This window comes from Lutra lutra, chromosome 1, assembly GCF_902655055.1.
Source record: "Lutra lutra chromosome 1, mLutLut1.2, whole genome shotgun sequence".
In the NCBI taxonomy this organism is placed as follows: Eukaryota; Metazoa; Chordata; class Mammalia; order Carnivora; family Mustelidae; genus Lutra; species Lutra lutra.
Window position 1 is genome coordinate 139,042,735 of NC_062278.1, and position 19,552 is coordinate 139,062,286.

Sequence of the window (19,552 nt, forward strand, 5' to 3'; positions counted from 1 at the left end):
ACCACCAAAGACATTTGCTGTTACTATTTTGATAGGTACCCTCCTAATAATTGTTCTGTGTATGTGTTAATGTGTATATATGTATATAAATATAAAACTGGGCTCCTATTATATGTAATTGAATTACTTGCCTTTTCACTTAATCTGATTATTAATATTTATATCATTTTTAAAAAAGATTTTATTTATTTGATGGAGAGAATGAGAGAGAGAGCATGAGGAGAGGGAGGGACAGAGGGAGAAGCAGACTCCCTGCTGAGCAGGGAGCCTGATGTGGGACTCCATCCCAGGACTCCAGGATCATGACCTGAGCTGAAGGCAGTCACTTAACCAACTGGGCCACCAAGGTGCCCCAATATTTATATTATTTTTGATGGTTCTCTGAAATTTTATGGTATAATTAGAAAATGCTTCATTAAACCAATACTACGTGTTTAGGACATTCAGGTGTTTGTTCTATGTAAATGTACATTTATAAGTGTATGTTCATAGGTATGTTACCCTCATCTGTGTTAAGTTTGCTTAGAATAAATGTCTAGAAGTAGAGTTGTTTCTAAATATATCTGAGGTTTTGTTAGGCATTGCCAAATGCTGTAACAATTTCTGTTCTTGTCAGCAATATAGAAGGGGGTTCAGGAAAAAGTTTGATAATTGAAAAACATTTTCTTTTTGCTCCTTTCCTAGATAATAAATTGTGTATGTTTATATTTTGTTTATATTTATTTAATTATTGTGAAGTTTGATGTGTTTTTCCTTATTCAGTGATCCTTTGTATTTCTTTTTCTGTTTTTGAATTGCCAGTTAATTGTATTTTGCCTCTTTTTCTACTAAAATATTTATTTTCACATAGAGGACTCTTTGTATATGAGGATATTAACATCTTATTATTTTTCTCCCATTTGTCAGTTGTTTCAACATTGCTTGTGACTTTTGATATACAAATTCTTAAAGACTTCATTACATAAAATCTGTTGACTTCTTTATTTTATATAAGTCTCATGTAATTAGAGAGCTTTTCTTCCTCTGATGTCAGATAGTTAATCTCCTATTTGTTTTCTTCTCATTCTTTGGGTTGTGTCTGTGACTTTTATAATAAAACTCATTTGGGAGAACTCAGTGGGATTGTTAACTGAAGGCTTGAGTATCAGCTTTCTTAGGCTGCAACTGCATTGCAAAGCTTGAAATACCAGTCATGGTTCTTAAATGACTTGTCTGTAGTCCTCTATGAGGATGATGGTAATGATTGCTTGGAGAATAAATTTTGCTGAAAGGGAGGCAGTGTCTTTGTGATAGTCTGAATTCCAGGTAATTCACTGCAAAGAACTGAAAATAGGCATTGTAAGGAAAATTATGTTTATGATATAAATATATGAATATATATCCTGTAGCACTTGGTTATTGCAGATTAAAATATATAAAGGAACATATTACAGATCAATGTCACTGACACAGCTACACATTATAATGGTCTGGAAGTTTTTGCCTATATAGTAGGGGTTTCATTTCATCAACATTAAAGTTCTAATTATTGTATATGTATATTTTAAAGATTTTATTTTGGGGGCACCTGGGTGGCTCAGTCGGTTAAGCCTCTGCCTTCAGCTCAGGTCATGATCTCATGGTCCTGGGTTCAAACCCTGGTCAGGCTCCCTGCTCAGCAGGAGTCTGCTTCTCCCTCTCCCTCTGGCCCTCCCCACTCCCCACTTGTGCTCTCTTTCTTTCTCTCTCAAATAAATAAATAAAATCTAAAAAAAAAAAAAAAGAGAAAAGGAAAAGGGTAATAAGTAATTAAGTAATGACTGTACCCAATGTGGAGCTCCAACTCACGACCCCAAGATCAAGAGTCTCATGGTCCAGGGTGCCTGGGCGGCACACTTGGTTTCAGTCTAGGATATGATCTCAGGGCTGTGAGATCGAGCTCTGCATGCAGCTGTGCACTCATCATAGAGTCTGCTTGGGTTTCTCTCTCCCTCTGCCTCTGCTCTCCCTACCCCTCAGATAAATAAAATCTTAAAAAGAAAAAGTCACATACTCTACTGACTGACCCAGGCAGGTACCCCTAATTACTGTATTTTTTGATAAGCTTTTCTTTTAGAACTTAGATTGGTTTTTGATTTGTTGAGAATCCTGGGGTCCCCTCCCCAATTTGGGAGAATTTCAATTTAATGGAATTGAAGAGGAATTGGGAGAATGTTCAATTTAATGGAAAATTCAACATTAATATTAGGTCTGTTAAAAAACCGTTTAGTATAATTTGTGTTTTACTAGGATTATTTTTTTATGTTGTCTTGCTTCCTGTTTGGAATTTGATTTTTGATGTTTTTGAACTCCACAGTGGGGATGCTAGTCCTTTCCAGAGTAATAGGATGAGAACTTGAAAGAAGTGTATCTTGCTGCCTACCATATGGTTTGCACTCAGTGGATATTTGTTGCACAGTGGCTGTATGAATGAATGTATTTGCATTGCAGGGTTTCTCCAAAGAAATTAAAATACCTAAAACCAAATATGTTGGCTACATCAAGGATTATGAGGGGGCCACTTTAATGGGATGTGAGCTAAATCCACGGATCCCATACACAGAATTTTCTGTCATCATTAAGAAGCAAAAGGAGGTAAGCATGGGACCACCTCCTGTTCCTTCTCTACAGGCTGGTCTTTGTTGGGTGAGTTCCGTGTCTCTGGGCTCTGTGTGGATGGCTCTATGGTGTGTCATGATTTTGGTTTGCTGTGGTTTGTACATATTTCTTCTTTGATGGGACGCTTGATCTGTTTCCTTTCTAGGCACCATTCCTAAGAGGGTCAACACTTGTTAAATTGGTATAAAATATAAAACTTGTAAAATATGATGACATCTTACCTTCGCCTTCAAGGCCTTTACATTTAGCCTCATGCATCCTTCCCAGACTTCTTCACTTATCTAAACTCTTCTCGAAAAGCCATTACTGATGCTTTAAGCCTCTAGCTTGGTGTCTTTATCCATTTCCTACCTCACTCTCCCAACACACGTACTAATAGGACCACTTTGGCCTGTGTTCAGTTTCTTCTTTGAACTTCACTACCACTAGTTTGATCCACTTATTTGAATTTTTGTTACTCCTCATCTTACATGGGCATTTATCTTAGCATATATCCATCTCTCTTTTTAACATTGGGAATTTTGAAGGCCTGTATTTGTAGGAATTCAGTGATTTGCTATCCCATTTTGGGGTGAAGTCTTTTATACATAAGAACTAAAAGAGAAACAGTTAGAGGAAAGGTTGAGAGATTTGACTATGTGGTAGTTTTACATTTGTCCAAGACAGAAGAAAATACCATAAAAAGCATAATTGGGGAGTGTGCATTTATTAAATGAACGAATTTTGTGTTAAGCCCAGGATCACCTCCTCGCTCCCCTAGTTCATTGGCGTTCAAAAATGGGCTTTGTGTCTATGTCATCCCTCATCATTTCCACTTTATACTCTGGTTACTCATTTTAGTGCATTCTTTTTCTAGCAAGTAACTAGAAAAAGCATCTGTCTTAAATCCCATCTTTGTTTTCTGGTTTCTACTAATGTCCCTTAATCCCAGTTCTTGGTTGTTTGTCAGATATCATCAACATAACAGACATAAAAGATCTTATGCAGTGTTTGGTGCATAGTAGGTGCTCAAGAAATATTTTCCTTTTTACTTAATGTGGGTCAGGTTTGTTTTTATGAATGTGAGCAAAAAGCGCTTTTTTTGGCTTTTTTTTTTTTAAAGAAAATAAAAACAACCTTTGTTGTTTCTTGCTCAGAGATGCCAGCCTTAGAGTAAATTCCAAATAGGGTACTTGGAGAGTTAATAAAAGCACAGCAGGCCCCTCTCTCTGTCTCTTTCTAAAGAACTAGCTTTCTTCATTGTTCTCTTTGGGGTTTAATGAGCAGGTCTGTATTCAGCAGCTCCCCATTCAGCATGAGGGACTGCTGGCCAACTAGAGCCATCACCAGGCAGTCAGCTGCTGGGCCCTCCTTCCTCCTCTGAGGAGCATCCATGCATCTCTGGTGAAAGAAGACAGCAGGAGTCTCCTGCAGATTCACCTAGTCTGGATCTTTTGGCTCTTAGTGCATACAGGGGAAAGCCATGAACACAGAGCTAGCAAGAGCATTCAGTCCTTTAGAAGACAGTGCTCCTTCCCCTTCCTTTTGCTCCTCCCCTCTTGGATCTCATCTCCCTCTCACCTCCCCTTCCGTGTTTGCCTCTAGCCTTCTCTAACACATTCCACTGAGTGGATGATGCACCTATTAACCTAGTTTCTTTCAAAGAGACTTGAAGTCACCATAATAAAATACTGGATTTCATGTAGTGTCTTCTTCCACAGAGCTCGAATGATTTTCACAGTATCTTTATTTCAACTTGTGAACGCCCCCCCCCCCTTGCAGAAGACAGGGACTGATGGTAGTAGCAGACAAGTTTTAAGTAGATGGAGGGCTTTGCTGGCCCCTGAAAGCATGCATGAGCAGAATAAGTTGTGGTTGTGTCTAGTGGAGATGGAGAGGGAAAGCTAGTGCAGTGGGACAGGGGAGCAGAGTAGGAGTTGAGGGCTACTTTGTGAGTGTTGACTCCAAGGGCAGAGGAAGGTGCGGTCCTTCAGGGGCCTAATATCATTGGAGGTGTCTTTGTCGGAAATATGTTTTGAACTGTTTTGAGTCTGCTGAATCCCATCAGCATGAACAAAGATTCAGAGTCCAGCGTAAGTAGATTCTTGGGCACATGCACAGCTAGGACCCTAGGTGTGCCCGTGATAAGAGCCACTGTTTGAGAAAGTATAACTAGGTCATGAGAAGGCAAAGTTGAGTGTATATATGCATGTGTGTGGGGGTCGTGGAGCTGGGATGTAGGGATACATCTCAAATTTTCATCCGAGTGTAAGGTGACAAGGGACTTGGTTTGGAGGATCCAAAGTAAGGGTGACGCCAACCAGTGGGATTTCTTTGTAAGAACACGTGCTAAGACTTGGTGATGTATTAAAGATGGAAGAGCTCCTCCAAATCTTGTGTTTGGGGAGACTAAAGCTGAAGGGATGAAATGGGAGAAGAATTTGAAGAAAGAATGATGATGACATGGTGGAGAAGTGGAAACATTTTCGAGGAAGGTGAAGATAAAAGACTGAAACAAGTAAAGTGTCTCCTTTCTCCAGAGCAACCCTTGGAGGCACAGAGGTTAAGAAGCCCTCCAGTGTCGTTATGAGTCACTCACTAGGACTCCGCCACCTTCAGGGTGCTACACAAGGGGTATGGAAGCCACCTGGGTGGGTTATCACATCTGAGAGTATCCGTGATAAAGAGAAAAAGTTTTAAAATTATATTTGAAATTATATTTTCTGAAGGTGTTTGTTTAAGAGATTACCATTGGCATTCTCTTTTAAAAAGACTTAGACTGGGGTGGGGTGCCTGGCTCTCTCTGTCAGAGAGCATCTGACTCTTGATCTTGGAGTTGTGAGTTCGAGCCCCAAGTTGGGTGTAGAGATTACTTAGATAAATTTAAAAACTTAAAAAATAATAATAAGGCTTACACTCAGGGCACCTGGCTGGCTCAGTCAAAAGAACATGTGACCCTTGATCTTGGGGTTGTAAATTTGAGCCCCATGTTGGCTATAGAGATTACTTTAAAATCTTTTTCTTTTTTTAAATTTATTTATTTTAGAGAGGGAGAGCATGCAGGTGTGGGGAGGGAGGGGCAGAGTTAGAGAAACTCAGACACTCCTCACTGCGCCAGATGCCTAATGGGGCTGGATCCCACAACCCTGAGTTCACTATGTGAGCTGAAATCAGTAGGGGGACACTTAACCAACTATGCCCCCAAAAATAAAATCTTTTTTTTTTTTTTTTTTTAGTTTTTTATTTATTTGACAGACAGAGATCACAAGTAGGCAGAGAGGCAGGCCTGGGGGCCGGAGGGAAGCAGGCTCCCTGCTGAGCAGAGAGCCTGATGTGGGACTCCATCCCAGGACCTGAGATCATGACCTGAGCCGAGGGCAGAGGCTTAACTCACTGAGCCACCCAGGCGCCCAAAAATAAAATCTTAAAAAAATAAATAAAAAAACTTGAACTGGTAAATAAACAAAGGGAGAGCATGCAGCTAGATCTATCCTATCCAGAGTGGCAGCCACTAGGTGCATTTGGCTCCTGAGTGCTTGATACGTGGCTAGTTGAAATTGAGATGCTCTGTAAGTATAAAATACACTCTGATTTTGAAGACCTGTTAGGAATAAAAGAATGTAAATGTAAAATTTCTCATACTTTTTTTTTAACTGATTACATGCTGCAGTGATAATATTTTGGATGTATTGGATTAAATAAAAACATAAAAAATGTATTGTTAAACTACAGTTTCTCCTGTTACTTTTTACTTTAAAAAATGTGGCTACTGGAACATGAGTGGATGGGGAGGGTGGGCGCCTTTGGGGCTCAGTTGGTTAAGCCTCTGCCTTCAGGTCATGATCTCAGGGTCCTGGGATTGAGTCCCCAGTCTGGGCTTCCTGTTCCGATGGGAGCCTGCTTCCCCCTCTGCCACTCTCCACTGCTCCTGTCCTCTCTCTCTGAAATGACTGAAACCTTACCAAAAACTCACATGAGCTGATTGCATGATATTTCTGTTGCACAGCAGTGAACTAGGTTTACCAGACATACACTTTTACTAGTCCCAGTCACCTTATGAAGTTCTTTAATTGTCAGGATTAAAATGCGTTCATGCTGGAGCATTTACCAATGATACGTTTGAGATCAAGCTGTTACGAACTGGAATTTTTAGTTTACCTTTGTGAATTCAATTACTGACTGCTACTGTGTTTTTCTTTCTCAAATTATTATTTAAATTCTAGTGAGTTAACTTACAGTGTAATAAAGAATTTAGTGATTAATCACTTATATATAACACCCAAAGCTCATCATAGGCGCCCTTCTTAATGCCCATCACCCTCTAGCCCATCCCCCACTGCCCTCATCAACCCTCAGTCTCTTATGGTTTGCTCCCCCCATCCTTTTTTCCCTCTCTTTTATTTTTTCTTTTCCAAAATCAGTTATGACATAGTTCATTTCTGGATGGCTATTTTTAATTAATTTTTCTTTTTTAAACGGGAAACGGCACTGTTTTGGAAATAGTTGACTTCAGTACTTCAGGAACTATTTTACAAAACAAACTTCTCTCAGAATTCCCGAATCATTCATCCTGGCTGCTCACACCAGGGGGTGTGTTGCCTCAACAGTTTGGAGCCGCTTTTCTGATGCAAAGAGTATAGATTAGGGCTCAAGCCTTGAAAATTTTGAATAATAATGTCAACCTTCCTGGCACTGGGGACTTTCTGAGGCCTGTTCAAGTGCCCTTCAGTCCAGGAAAGGGAACACTTAGCTCCTAGTCGGGGGATGTGAAGAGGTCCAGGCTCTGGGGCTTGGGCTGGTAGCTGATCAGCTCCAGCAGAGGGTCCTCAGAGAAGAAGGGCAGGACACCTGGCTTCTGTGCCAAAGAGGACAGCGGGCCTCCAGGGCAGTGTGTTCTCTCACTGTTGGCTTTTTTGATGGCAAGGGACAAGTATTCAAAAATGGTTGTGTGAGGGGCACCTGGGTGGCTCAGTGAGTTAAAGCCTCTGCCTTCGACTCAGGTCATGATCTCAGGGTACTGGGATCGAGCCTCACGTCGGGCTCTCTGCTTCTCCCTCTCTCTCTCTGACTGCCTCTCTGCCTACTTGTGATCTCTGTCTGTCAAATAAATAAATAAAATCTTTAAAAAAACAAAAAACGGTTGTGTGAATGCCGCTGGAGGGGTATGGTATAATAGTACATTTTCAGGTCTTCCCTGTTCAATTGCATTCACCCTCTCTCCCTTTACATGTCCAGAAGACTTTATTTAGGAGACCGACTTTTTAGGTTGACTGATGTCATCTGTAGCCAACAGACTTCTGTCACTAAACGCATTTTCTTCCTGTGCTTTACAGATCATCAAAAAGCTGATAGAAAGAAAACAAGCCCAGATTCGAAAAGTATACCCTGGACTTTCATGTTTTAAAGATGGAGTTCGGCAGATTCCAATAGAAAGCATTCCCGGAATTAGTATGTATAGATCTTCTTTTAAAAGCAAAATCTTTCGGGTTTGCCATGCACTGTGTTTAAAATGGTTGCCAGAGTGCAGTGATTTGGAAAGCTTTTTGCCTTGCCTGTCTCCATTCGAGGTGTTTGTAGTCTTAAGGGAGCAGATGCTTTCCCTTTGTCTTTTCTCTACTGAGTGCAAACAAATTGAGGAGGACTTAGATGACTCCTTCGTATCGCTGTTCATATCCATCATTTACTGAAAGATGGCTGTGGATAGCATGGGGGAATTCTACTTTTATGAATGGGGGAATTGAGTCTCAGAATGGTGAAGTCCTTTGATTGCAAATAGCACGTGGCCAGTAACCGTCAGAATTAGCAGCAGTGGGATGCTGGTCTGCGGATTTGTTGCTGTGTGCACCCTTGCTCATGCTCTCATGACTGCAGCCTGCCCAGGTGTGTGCTGGGCCAAAATTATCTCCAAATTTCCAGAAAAGATGATTGGGAAACATATAATTTGTTTCAAGTTCCCTATTTTAGAGTAGTTTTCCCAAGGGTTCTTATCTGTGCGCGTTAGAGATGAATTGTTGTGGGTGAAAACTTGCAAAATAGCTGTTTTTATAGATCGAAAGCTATCAAATAGCCACACTTTCAATGAGTTCAAATCCAGGATCTTGTAGCATATTGAAGATTCAATACACAGCACAAAATCAAACAAACCACAGCTCTCCAGAAAAAAGTAAGACCTTATTCCGGCAAGATACATTCCTTCAATACAATAGCTACCCTATAGCAGATCTGACTTTTTACTTCTAGACCTAGAAATTTCACTTCCCTACGTTATGCCTACTAATGGCATCATAGCTATCACAGTGCTGAATGCCCTCTTGCGCCGGCATTCTTCTATTTTGTTTTGTTTTGTTTTGTTTTACATACATCAGCTAATCTCAGAAGGGATAATATCACCTAATTTTTAGAGTTCTGTTTTATAGATTGATAAATTACAGAGGCAAAAGGTTAAGTAACTTATCTCGGATAAGTTAGCTTTTAAGGAGAGAGCAAGAAATCAAATCCTTGAAGCTGTAGTTTCTTTCTGCTGTACTAAACCATCTTGTATTACAAGCAGGGTCTTTGCCAAATAAAAGAGAGGCCAGGATAAGGTTTGTTCTAACCTAAAATAACAGCTTAACTCTTTTACATGGTGATTAGCAAAATATGTGATTTAGAGTTTAAAATATACACGTGCCCCAAATACTGGACATACTTATTTTTTATGTTTTCCTCTGAAAAGTTGGGAGTTTCTTCTTTAAAAAACACCAACAGAAAGAGGTGTTGGCTATCTCGGAAATGTTTCTTGCTGTTAGCTATAGAAGGAAGTAATTAATTGCAGTTGATTTCTGTCTTCCCAGAGGTAGACTTTTATTGAGGCATGCTTGTAATTTATTTCATTTTTGTTAAGTATTACTTTTGTTACTCTCTTGACCAAAAGCAGTTCTCATTCAGTGTTTAATTTTGTTGACATATAGGAGAGACAGGCTGGAAGCCGAGTGGAAAAGAGAAAAGGTAAGTAGGATGGGTGAGAGGATATTAATGGAAGTGATTTTTCTCTCCTTCCAGAAACTTAGAGGAAGCAGGCAAACTGCTTATAATCACCCATTACAGCACTTGCTGCTTTTCAGTTTTCATAAACAATTCTGGGATGGCTCCCATTTTAGGTTTTGGTCAAAATAAGCAGAATAGGAATCCCCTGGCAAGGGGGCAAAAAACTAATCATGGTTCTCTGCTGTTTACTCTTTTCCTTTCAAGTAAAGAGCCCAAAGACCCTGACCAGCTTTACAGCACTCTCAAGAGCATCCTGCAGCAGGTGAAGGTGAGTGTCGTCTTTTCATTCACCTCATGCAGATATTTTGAAATGATTTCCCACATGGAATTTCCATATTAGATACCTTACTTTTTTCTTTACTCAAGAGCCATCAAAGCGCTTGGCCCTTCATGGAACCTGTGAAGAGAACAGAAGCTCCGGGATATTATGAAGTTATAAGGTTCCCCATGGGTAATGCCATTAACATTTTCTAAGTATAGATTTAACTCTCTCTGGATGGCGGTGTGGGGGACACGTGGTTGCTGAGGTTGATTTGTACTCTTCTGTTGTAGGGTAGGGTGTATGTGATGGGCGGTGGGGTTCCCTGCATCCGGGCCACTGATACAGAGTAGAGTGATAAAGGACAGGTGGGTGGCCCAGTCTCGTTAGACATGCCCACAGCTTTTACAGCCATCTGCTGCCGGCACTGGATGCAGAGAACCCAGGTGGGGAGCTGCACCCAGCCCTAGATGCGAAAGCTGGCTGTTGGGACATAACCTGGTTTACATTCTACATGTTTGGTTGCACATGGAGAACTTCAGGCTCTCCTCTTGATATATTTTGAAGCTTTTGATAATTTTTGAAAGTGATGCAAAAGAAGTTGGAGTAGGGCTGCTTGCCTGCTACACTAGCAGAGGGAGAAATCCTAGTAACTCAGTTCTCGATTTTCTACGCTCTTGATGGATACTATTAGTGTCACTATTTATATTCCCGTTAAAAGCTTTGTTCCACATCCAATGCCAGACAAACACAAAATGCTTTAGAAATGTAGAATTGTGGAATTTGCTGCTGTGCCTGCACCATGCTAAAATGATTAATTGAGCCAATTGAGAATCCAATTAAGCTAATTTGGCATTGTGTAGATGACAGAGGACTAGCTGAACTGTTTTCAGTCAGTTGTGTTGCCATTGTTTCGGAGACAGCCTGTGTCTTCTGTCCCTTTTCTACCTGCAAACTGTTCCTGGTACTAAGATGTTATTAAAATACGAAAGGAAGAATGAAAGGGCTCTATTAGCTCCCTGATAAAAGAGTTATTTGTAGGTGTTTTCTGTAGCATTAATTTTCACATGAATTTTCAATATAGTCATTGTAATGATTTTGGTAGTCTGTCCTCCTTAACGTAGACCTACATCCATATGCTTTTCTTTCTCTTTTCTCTCTGTCTTGCTTCTCTGTATCTTAGTTATGAAAACTGAAGTGTAAGGGTTGAGTGAGTCTAGAATTCTGAATGGAAGAGTGTTTGGGGAATCAGTATTTTCTTTTCTTTTTATTCTTTTTTAAAGGTCTTATTTTTAAGTAATCTCCATACTCAACATGTGGCTAAGACTCACAGCCCTGAGATCAAGGGTCCCATGCCCCACTGCCTGAGCTGGTCACATGCCCCTCAGTGTTTTCCATCCTGTAAAAAATATGTTAAAATCCTTTATTTTTTTTTTTAAGATTTTATTTATTTGACAGAGACACAGTGAGAGAGGAAACACAAGCAGGGGGAGTGGGAGAGGGAGAAGCAGGCTTCCTGCTGAGCAGGGAGCCCGATGTGGGCCTCAATCCCAGGACCCTGGGATCATGACTTGAGCCGAAGGCAGACGCCTAACGACTGAGCCACCTAGGCTCCCTGTTAAAATCCTTTATGCCCATTTCCAAACTTAACTGACCTTTGCATCCTCATCGCCTGGACCATCTCAACTCCCTTCATGAAACACTCATAGGAGGTTGTATAAGGTTGGGGGAGAATAATTATCTCAGCCCTGCTCATGTACTCTCTGAAGACCTGCAATGGTAGGTCTAGAAGGCCCCCTCTGTCCACTCTGGAAATGTTAATTGCTTGGTCCAGCCCGAGAAGGGTATGAGCCTCTCCGGTTGGCTACCACCTGTGTGCATAGCTGACTGCTCATGAGTGGAATATTGGCTCTGTTGAGCAAGCCCAATGGTAGACTGAGGTGTGTTCTAGACAAAGTTACAACAGTAAGTGGTGCTTTTTAGGGGAGCAGTAATATTTTCTTAGGGTGCCTTTAGGTGCTGAGTGAAAGGTATAGTCTTATCCTTAAGATGGTCATGCTTTAGGGCAAGACTGACAAATCTGTAATTTTACTTTCCCCCATTATTGCCTTCTCAGCTTTTTCTTTTCTTTCTTTTTTTTTTTTGTTTAAAGATTTTATTTATTTATTTTACAGAGAGAGATCACAAGTAGACAGAGAGGCAGGCAGAGAGAGAGAAGGGAAGCAGGCTCCCCGCTGAGCAGAGAGCCCGATGCGGGACTCGATCCCAGGACCCTGAGATCATGACCTGAGCCGAAGGCAGCGGCTTAACCCACTGAGCCACCCAGGCACCCCTTCTCAGCTTTTTCTAAAAACATTTCTTCTCTTTCCTTTGTGCTCTCAGAAACTCTTTTCTTCCATATGAATCAGGTCCAGGCTGTATCATTTAGAGAATCTCATTTAGAACATCGTCTAAGTAGTCTGGCCAAGCATGTCTTCTTACCATGCGTGGATTGCTGGGCAGGGTTTCCTATTTACTCAGAACTCTGCAGTTGGTGGGAGGGATGAAAATGGAATAATTTAATGATTTTATCATATGTGATATCACTGATACTTAATCACCTTCTTTAACATGCCATTTGGTCAGTAAGCTTCTAGTAAGGCTAGAGGAAGAACAATGTTATTTACTTATTTAAAGATTGTACTTATTTATTTGATAGAGAGAGCACAAGCAGGGGGATTGGCAGGGAGAGGAGAAGCAGGCTCCCTGCTGAGCAGGGAGCCTATACAGGGTTCAATCTCAGGACTTTGGGATCATGACCCGAGCCAAAGGTAGACACTTAACCGAGTGAGCCACCCAGGCACCTGAAAGATGTTATTTATAACTTAAGAATAGAATAGAAATATAGAAAGGAAGTAACACAGAATGATTTTAATTATTCTGAAAGATCCAGATACTTCTATGACTCTCATTTTGTTTCTGCTGTAGCTTAGGCTCTCTCCATCTCTTCTTACTCCCTTTCTTCTAAATAATAGTTGGAAGTCTTTTGGATAAACTTCCTTGTGCCATGTTTCATTCCCCCCACCCCCTTTTAGTTACACAACTCTTCTTCTAAAACATAAACGCTGTATTGAGCAGCATATCTTAAGTGGTAGGCATTAGGTGGTAAGGTAGATATCCAACTCTACCTAGAGAGGCACAGTTAATTTTATTGCTCTTCTTTCATTTACTGAGAGGACATCTTCATCTGCTCAGTCACACTTGGGTGAGACATCTAGTGGGGTATTTGCTGAGCCTTTATAAAGCATCTTAATATTTGCCAATTTTTCTCTCCTTCTGAACTGTTTTAGTTAGAGAAGAAAGAAAATTGAAGGTTGAACTCTCAGATATGATGACATACCACTAACCAAGAGAAGCTTTAGTCAAAGGAAATAGGCAAAAGTACCTATTTCACATTTTTTTCTTTGGTGTTTTGTGGTAGATTTAAGATTTTGACACAAATGAATTCTCCCCATTTTTGGATGTTGCACATAAATTTATATATCTCACTAGCTGATGATCCCAGTGTATTCAGTTATAAGTTTCTTTCCTTCTGGAAAATGTGATAATATAGTGGGAATTTGGGCATTGGTAGAGCTATTTTATTTTTTAAACAATTTTGACTTTTCCATGTACAGTTAATATAATTTTTAATGACAGAACCAGACTTAAAGACAACTAGGGGACCTATAAGTAGACAAATGTTAGCATCTTCTTTTTTTATTTTTTTGTATAAGATTTTCTTTTCTCTCTTTCTTTCTTTCTTTCTTTTTTTTTTTTTTTAAGATTTATTGATTTATTTGAGAGAGAGAGAGAGAGTGAGCGGACATGCTAGCCAGGGGAGGAGCAAGAGGAGCACAGGGAAAGGGAGAAGGAGAGAAATAGACTCCCCACTGAGCGTGAAGCCTGCTGTGGGGCTCTATCCCAGGACCCTGTGGTCATGACCTGAGACAAAACCAAGAGGCAGCTGCTTAACCAACTGAGCCACCTAGGTGCCCCTATTTATTTGAGAGAGAAATAGGTGCCCCTATTTATAGAGAGAGGGAGAGTGCATACCTGTGGGGGAGGGGCACCAGGAAAGGGAGAGAGAATCTCAGGCAGGCTCCATGCTCAGGGCAGAGCCTGACACAGGACTCAGTTCCCACGACCCTGAGATCTTGACCTTAACTGGAATCAGAAGTCAGGCACCTAACCGTCTGAGCCACCCAGGCATACAGAAATGTTAACGTCTTCTAATCTGCATGGAATTTTGTAAATCAGTTCTAAGAGTGAGGAGTAAACAAGCCCCATGGTATTCTTACAAGTTCATTTTTAAAATTTATTTATTTTTTTTTTAAAGGATTTTATTATGGTTTTTTTTTTAAGATTTTATTTATTTATTTGACAGATAAAGATCACAAGCAGGCAGAGAGGCAGGCAGAGAGAGAGGAGGAAGCAGGCTCCCAGCTGAGCAGAGAGCCCGAAGCGGGGCTCGATCCCAGGACCCTGGGACCATGACCCGAGCCGAAGGCAGAGGCTTTAACCCACTGAGCCACCCAGGTGCCCCAGGGATTTTATTATGTATTTGACACACAGAGAAAGAGAGCGGTCACAAGCAGGGGGAGTGGCAGGGGGAAAGGGAGAAGCAGGCTCCCTGCTCAGCAGGGAACCTGATGCAGGGCTCCATCCAGGACCCTGAGATGGTGACTCGAGCCAAAGCAGATGCCCAGCTGATGGAGCCACTATTCTTACAAGTTTAAATAAAGTACTGTTTTCATTTGTAAAATAATATAATTTAAAGCAAGTGAATATATTAGGAAAATATTATTTTTACAATAATTTTTCAAAGTTTACTTGCTTTAGAAAAGGAATTACTATTTGTGTTTTGTTTTGTTTTGTTTTTTTACTGCCTGTGATTCATATTTCATGGATGGAACATGAAACTAAATTCATTTGAACCATTTTATATGCAAGGATACTGGTATATCTGTAGATTTATTTATGATCAGTTTTTCTACTTTAGTTCTGTTTCTGCAGCTCCAAAACAACTGTGAATGTAATGAAACAAACTCAGTCTTATTGTTTGGGTTTAAGTAATGAAATGATTCAGACAAACGTTCCACCTGCTCTACTCCGGGTAGAGAGAGCCTCTTCTGTATAATTCTGGATGAATAGCTAACAGTACTTAGTTTATCGTACTTATCACTGCTAATCTACTTAGCTTCCTTGTGCTGAATAGGGGATTGGGCCAAATGACTAATAATGATCCTTTCAACGCAAAATGCTGTGATTTTACACAAGAAGCTCTCACAACAGAAACAACATGACATTTAAGAACTGTTTTCCGTGATCCTAAGAATGTCTCCTAAGGGCTTGGGATGGTAAAAATGTAGCCACACTGATGATATAGATTTCTCTCCCTGTTTCCTTTTTTGTCAGTTACCGTTTAAAAGGAGTCAAAGATTGCTAATATTTTTTTTTCCTGTGCAGATCTGAAAAACCATGAGCGAACGCCTCAAGAATAGGTACTACGTGTCTAAGAAATTATTCATGGCAGACTTAACAGCGAGTCTTTAACCAATTGCAAAGAGTACAACCCCCCTGAGAGTGAATACTACAAATGTGCCAATATCCTGGAGAAATTCTTCTTCAGTAAAATTAAGGAAGCTGGATTAATTGACAAGTGATTTTTAACCCCCTTCTGCTTCTTAGAAACTCATCAAGCAGTGGTGCCTAAAGCAAGGTGGTTTAGTTTTATAAAGAATTGGACATAATGTTTTGAAGATACTTACTTGTAAATGTAATAATTAGCACTTTTGAAAAACAAACAAAACCTCCTTTTAGCTTTTTCAGATATGTATTTAAATTGAAGTCATAGAACATTTTTATTTTATGGAATAGATTTTAAGCTATTTACTACTATTGTAAATTTTCTATGGCATGTCCATTAGCTGAATATTCAATAATAGATGATCAGGGGTTTCCTCAAAACCTGTGTATGAGGAAATTGCACATAGTACCAAGATTTGGGGGAATGCAGAAACTTTTCAGACCATGAATGTTTCCATTTTTTTTCTAATGGAATGTGAGAGTTATTTTTATTTATTCTGAAGGACTTTAAGGAAGGGATACATGATAAGAGCCCGTAAAAGGTGAAATATGTGATGTTTGAAGTCTCACTGTAGACTTTTTATATATATTTTTAAAAAAACACTCATCTAGATGAGGTGCTTTGAGCAGTTCTGAAAAATGCAGTTCCAGAAAAGCAACTGCTTTGATTCCTAAGGAAGAAATTCTAAATAATGCACACTTTTTTATAAGCATCTGGATTTTTGATAATTCTATCTACCTACAATAAACTCATGAGCACATAACCACTATTTTAATAATTATTTTCTCTACACAGATGTGGACTATTATATTTGACTTCGCTTATGCAGGCCATAAGTTCCAAAAGGCAATCTGATGCACAGAGGCATACATTTAAAAACACTTTGAGATTGAATCAATGTGCTTTAATAAGGAACGATGCATCATCTACATACGTATCAAATTTGGTGAATCCTTGTTCTAACAAATAAGGATTTTTTTTCCCTTTTCTATGATGTTTGCAACCCCACTGATAATGTATTATATGAAACATTTTTCCTTTGCATTTCCAGATTATATTCATTGTCTGAGGTGAATTAAATCACCAAGATTTGCTATCAGTATTTCAACACCTACATTGGAAGACAGACCCAGGGTAGTATCCCACTAAAATCCATCATACAACCTTATTAACCTGTCTTGGGATTCCAGCTTAGTGCTTGGAAATATTTCCTGATTAACACTACATAGAAAGTGGGACATCTGCCATCCCCAACTCTGAGAGAAACCAACTAATATCAAACAAATGAAGGCCATTTTGATGGTCTTTGACACTAATTTTTATGATAAAAATTTATAAACTGATTTTGTAAAGGAGTAGGTTTTAAAAAGTATATTTAACTTGATGTTTTCTATCAGCATAAATGAGTTAAAATGATCATGTAATAGTTGTGAAAAACAGTTGCCAGAGATAATCTGCATGAAGGAAAAAAACCTGCAAATGGCTGTTTGCCAGTGGGAAGTATGGTTTTTAATATGTAAGAGATATTCAGAATGCTCACACCGAAAAATGCCTCAACTTTTATAAGCATAAGAAACCACCTTGAGTGGCATCTAGATTTCTAGTGAAGAATGATGATACAGTTTGGATTAAGTATCTTGGACTGGTTTTAAACAGTGCTTTGTCCTGAATCTGCCAAAGCATCTGTCCAGCTTGGTATCCTGTGAAAGTTGTTATTTTCTGGGTAGACATTGTTATAGAGTATTGTCTTTAAAATCAGATTGTCTCTTCTATATTGAAAGCATTTTTATGTTTTCTAATTTAAAAATTAATATTTTCTTATAGATATTGTGCAATAAAGCTGAAGTAGGATGTGTGGTTTTTGCAAATGCTTTAACAGCGGATAAAATTTTACATTTGTAAAATTAATATATTGTACTGGTACAGCATAGTTTTAAATTATATTTTAAAAAGCTCTCAATTTGGTGTTGTGTTTTCTTCTTCTAGCCTATTAAATTTAACAGGGCAAGTGTTTGATCTGGTTGTTGACCATCGACTATATCCATAATTCTTAGATTTTAGGCATTTTGTTGAAGATGGTTAGCATTGTGGCATTTGTTGGAAGTTTCATAAAAATTCACCCCACCAGTGAGGGAATTTCAAGAGGAGAGACGCTCAAGTGTGTCTGTGTCTTTTGAGTGGTCCACTGCATCTTGCCCACTGTCACTCATTAAACAAAGAAAAAAAAAGTCCTACGGAAAGAAGAGTGTTACTCTTTTAGAAATTAGATGTTTTTTACCCCAGTTTTTCTACTCTGCATCGGTGAAATAGATGAAGAGACAGATAAAAATACAGCTGATTCTTACACATCTCCTCCTGAGCTTCTCATGTTCCTCAGAATGGTGACTGCAGGAGAGAATACTGTGTCCTCTCTGGGGTATGAGAGAACCCACCAAAGAATACTTTTTTCTTTCTGAATCCTGAACCAACTGAGAAGTCAAAAGAATAAGGCATCTGATGGCCAGAATATCTTTATTAGTAATAAAATGGGTATTGGAGAATGTGGCTTGTATATCTCTGGAACATGGGCTAATACTGAACATGACTGGCTTGCCAGCAGTTTGGCACCACTGCAGCTTCCCCTCCAAGGGCAGGGCCTTTACCACCGAGCTCAGGGCATGGCCAACAGCAGTGCTGCTCTCTGGAGGCAGGCCAGCTCTGAAGAGGTCCAGGTGAGCAAGCAGCCACACAGTGCAGTCCTGAGCCTTCCGGTAACTCATCAGTTAGAGGGAGGAGTGAATATGGGCAGAGGGAGGCCAGGGGGCATGTCCTTCCTTCTGCTGAAATGTAAACATCTGGATTGGAGAAGTCTCCTTCCCACTCCATCCCATATATCTGTATCAAGAATCGCTACACAGTTGTTTTTTCAATACATGTGAAAGCTGGTTGTATTCATTAGAATAGTGAAAAGACCGAGGTTTCATACTACCTGGAAGTAAAATTTAAAATTATGAAACCTAAGATAGAAACAAGATCACACTGAGGCACTATGGACAGATCAATAATGTGTCCCCCCTTTTAGCTGAGAATCTTCAGACCGACCCTCACTGTTTTAAGAGATGTAAAACCTGTACAGGACAGGGTTGTTGGAGGCAGCCTCTGGCTTTTTCCACAATGTTCTGCGCCAGTCTGCTCCAGTGCTCAATAACGAGCGTTCTCCTCTGAGCAAAGTAGAAATGATACTGTGAAGTCAGAGCTTCAGCAAAGTAAACAGAAGATGCTGAGAGAAGGGGAGGGAACACCCGAAAGTATGATGAAAAGTTTTTTAATGTAATTTATGTAGATTTACGACTTGGTTTCTTTATGGGAGCACCTTTCTTTTTTTGTGGAACAAAGAGACAAAGCAGGAGATTCTGGGTTTATTAAAAGCAGTATATTTCAACGAGTCAGAGAAAAGCGAAGAAAACAAAAGTCAGTGTTCTTACTCCCTCTTGTTATTGGGAGATGCAACACAACCTTGGCAGAATTAGTTTAAAAAGATGAGAAACTACACGACTGTGTGTGTGTGTCTGTGTGTGTGATTTTCTAAGCTGAACTGAAGGTTATCAGTTTTAATTTATGTATGTTTAAAAAAGTTCTTTAAGAGAAATCCCTTGGAGAATTTGTTGGAAGGTAGGGACCCTCTCAAAGTCATGCACATGTTCATGCATAGGTACTTTCTACATACCACTTTACTTGGTTCTTGGACCCTTTCTAAAATTCACTGGTCTCTATTCTTTGCTCTCTTGTTAACTACCCATTTCCTACAGTTAAGAGATGGGTATCCTGTTTATGCTTGAAAATAAGAACAGAAAAAATCTGTGTTATTGGACAATAAGGCAGTCCAGCAACAGAATAGGCAAAGGGTTATAAGAAAGTGCTTGAGTTTGGTTAATGTTGGTTGTTTTAAAGAGTTGAATAGAAAACAGACACGGTTTATACAAACCTTGTGATCAAGTTCTAATTCAAATCTTTTCCCCATACAGTGTTACTAATTCAATGTGCCAGCACTGCTTCTACTCCCT

The 19,552-nt window shown here is 39.7% G+C and overlaps 1 protein-coding gene across 5 annotated transcripts in view; it reads left to right on the top strand.

Annotated features, from left to right (window-relative positions):
• Positions 1-17,469, top strand: part of KAT2B (lysine acetyltransferase 2B) — a 102,991-nt gene extending 85,522 nt beyond the window's left edge. For 4 of the 5 annotated variants that reach the window (XM_047737822.1, XM_047737831.1, XM_047737857.1 and 1 more), the window contains 6 exons: positions 2,470-2,613; positions 7,950-8,064; positions 9,567-9,603; positions 9,847-9,910; positions 10,009-10,093; positions 15,389-17,469. In XM_047737822.1, the coding sequence (XP_047593778.1) occupies positions 2,470-2,613; positions 7,950-8,064; positions 9,567-9,603; positions 9,847-9,910; positions 10,009-10,093; positions 15,389-15,423 (480 nt within the window). In that variant the 3' untranslated portion in view covers positions 15,424-17,469. The remainder of the gene's footprint in view (positions 1-2,469; positions 2,614-7,949; positions 8,065-9,566; positions 9,604-9,846; positions 9,911-10,008; positions 10,094-15,388) is intronic. The other variant, XM_047737840.1, reaches the window with a different exon arrangement.
• Positions 17,470-19,552: the final 2,083 nt, after the last annotated feature.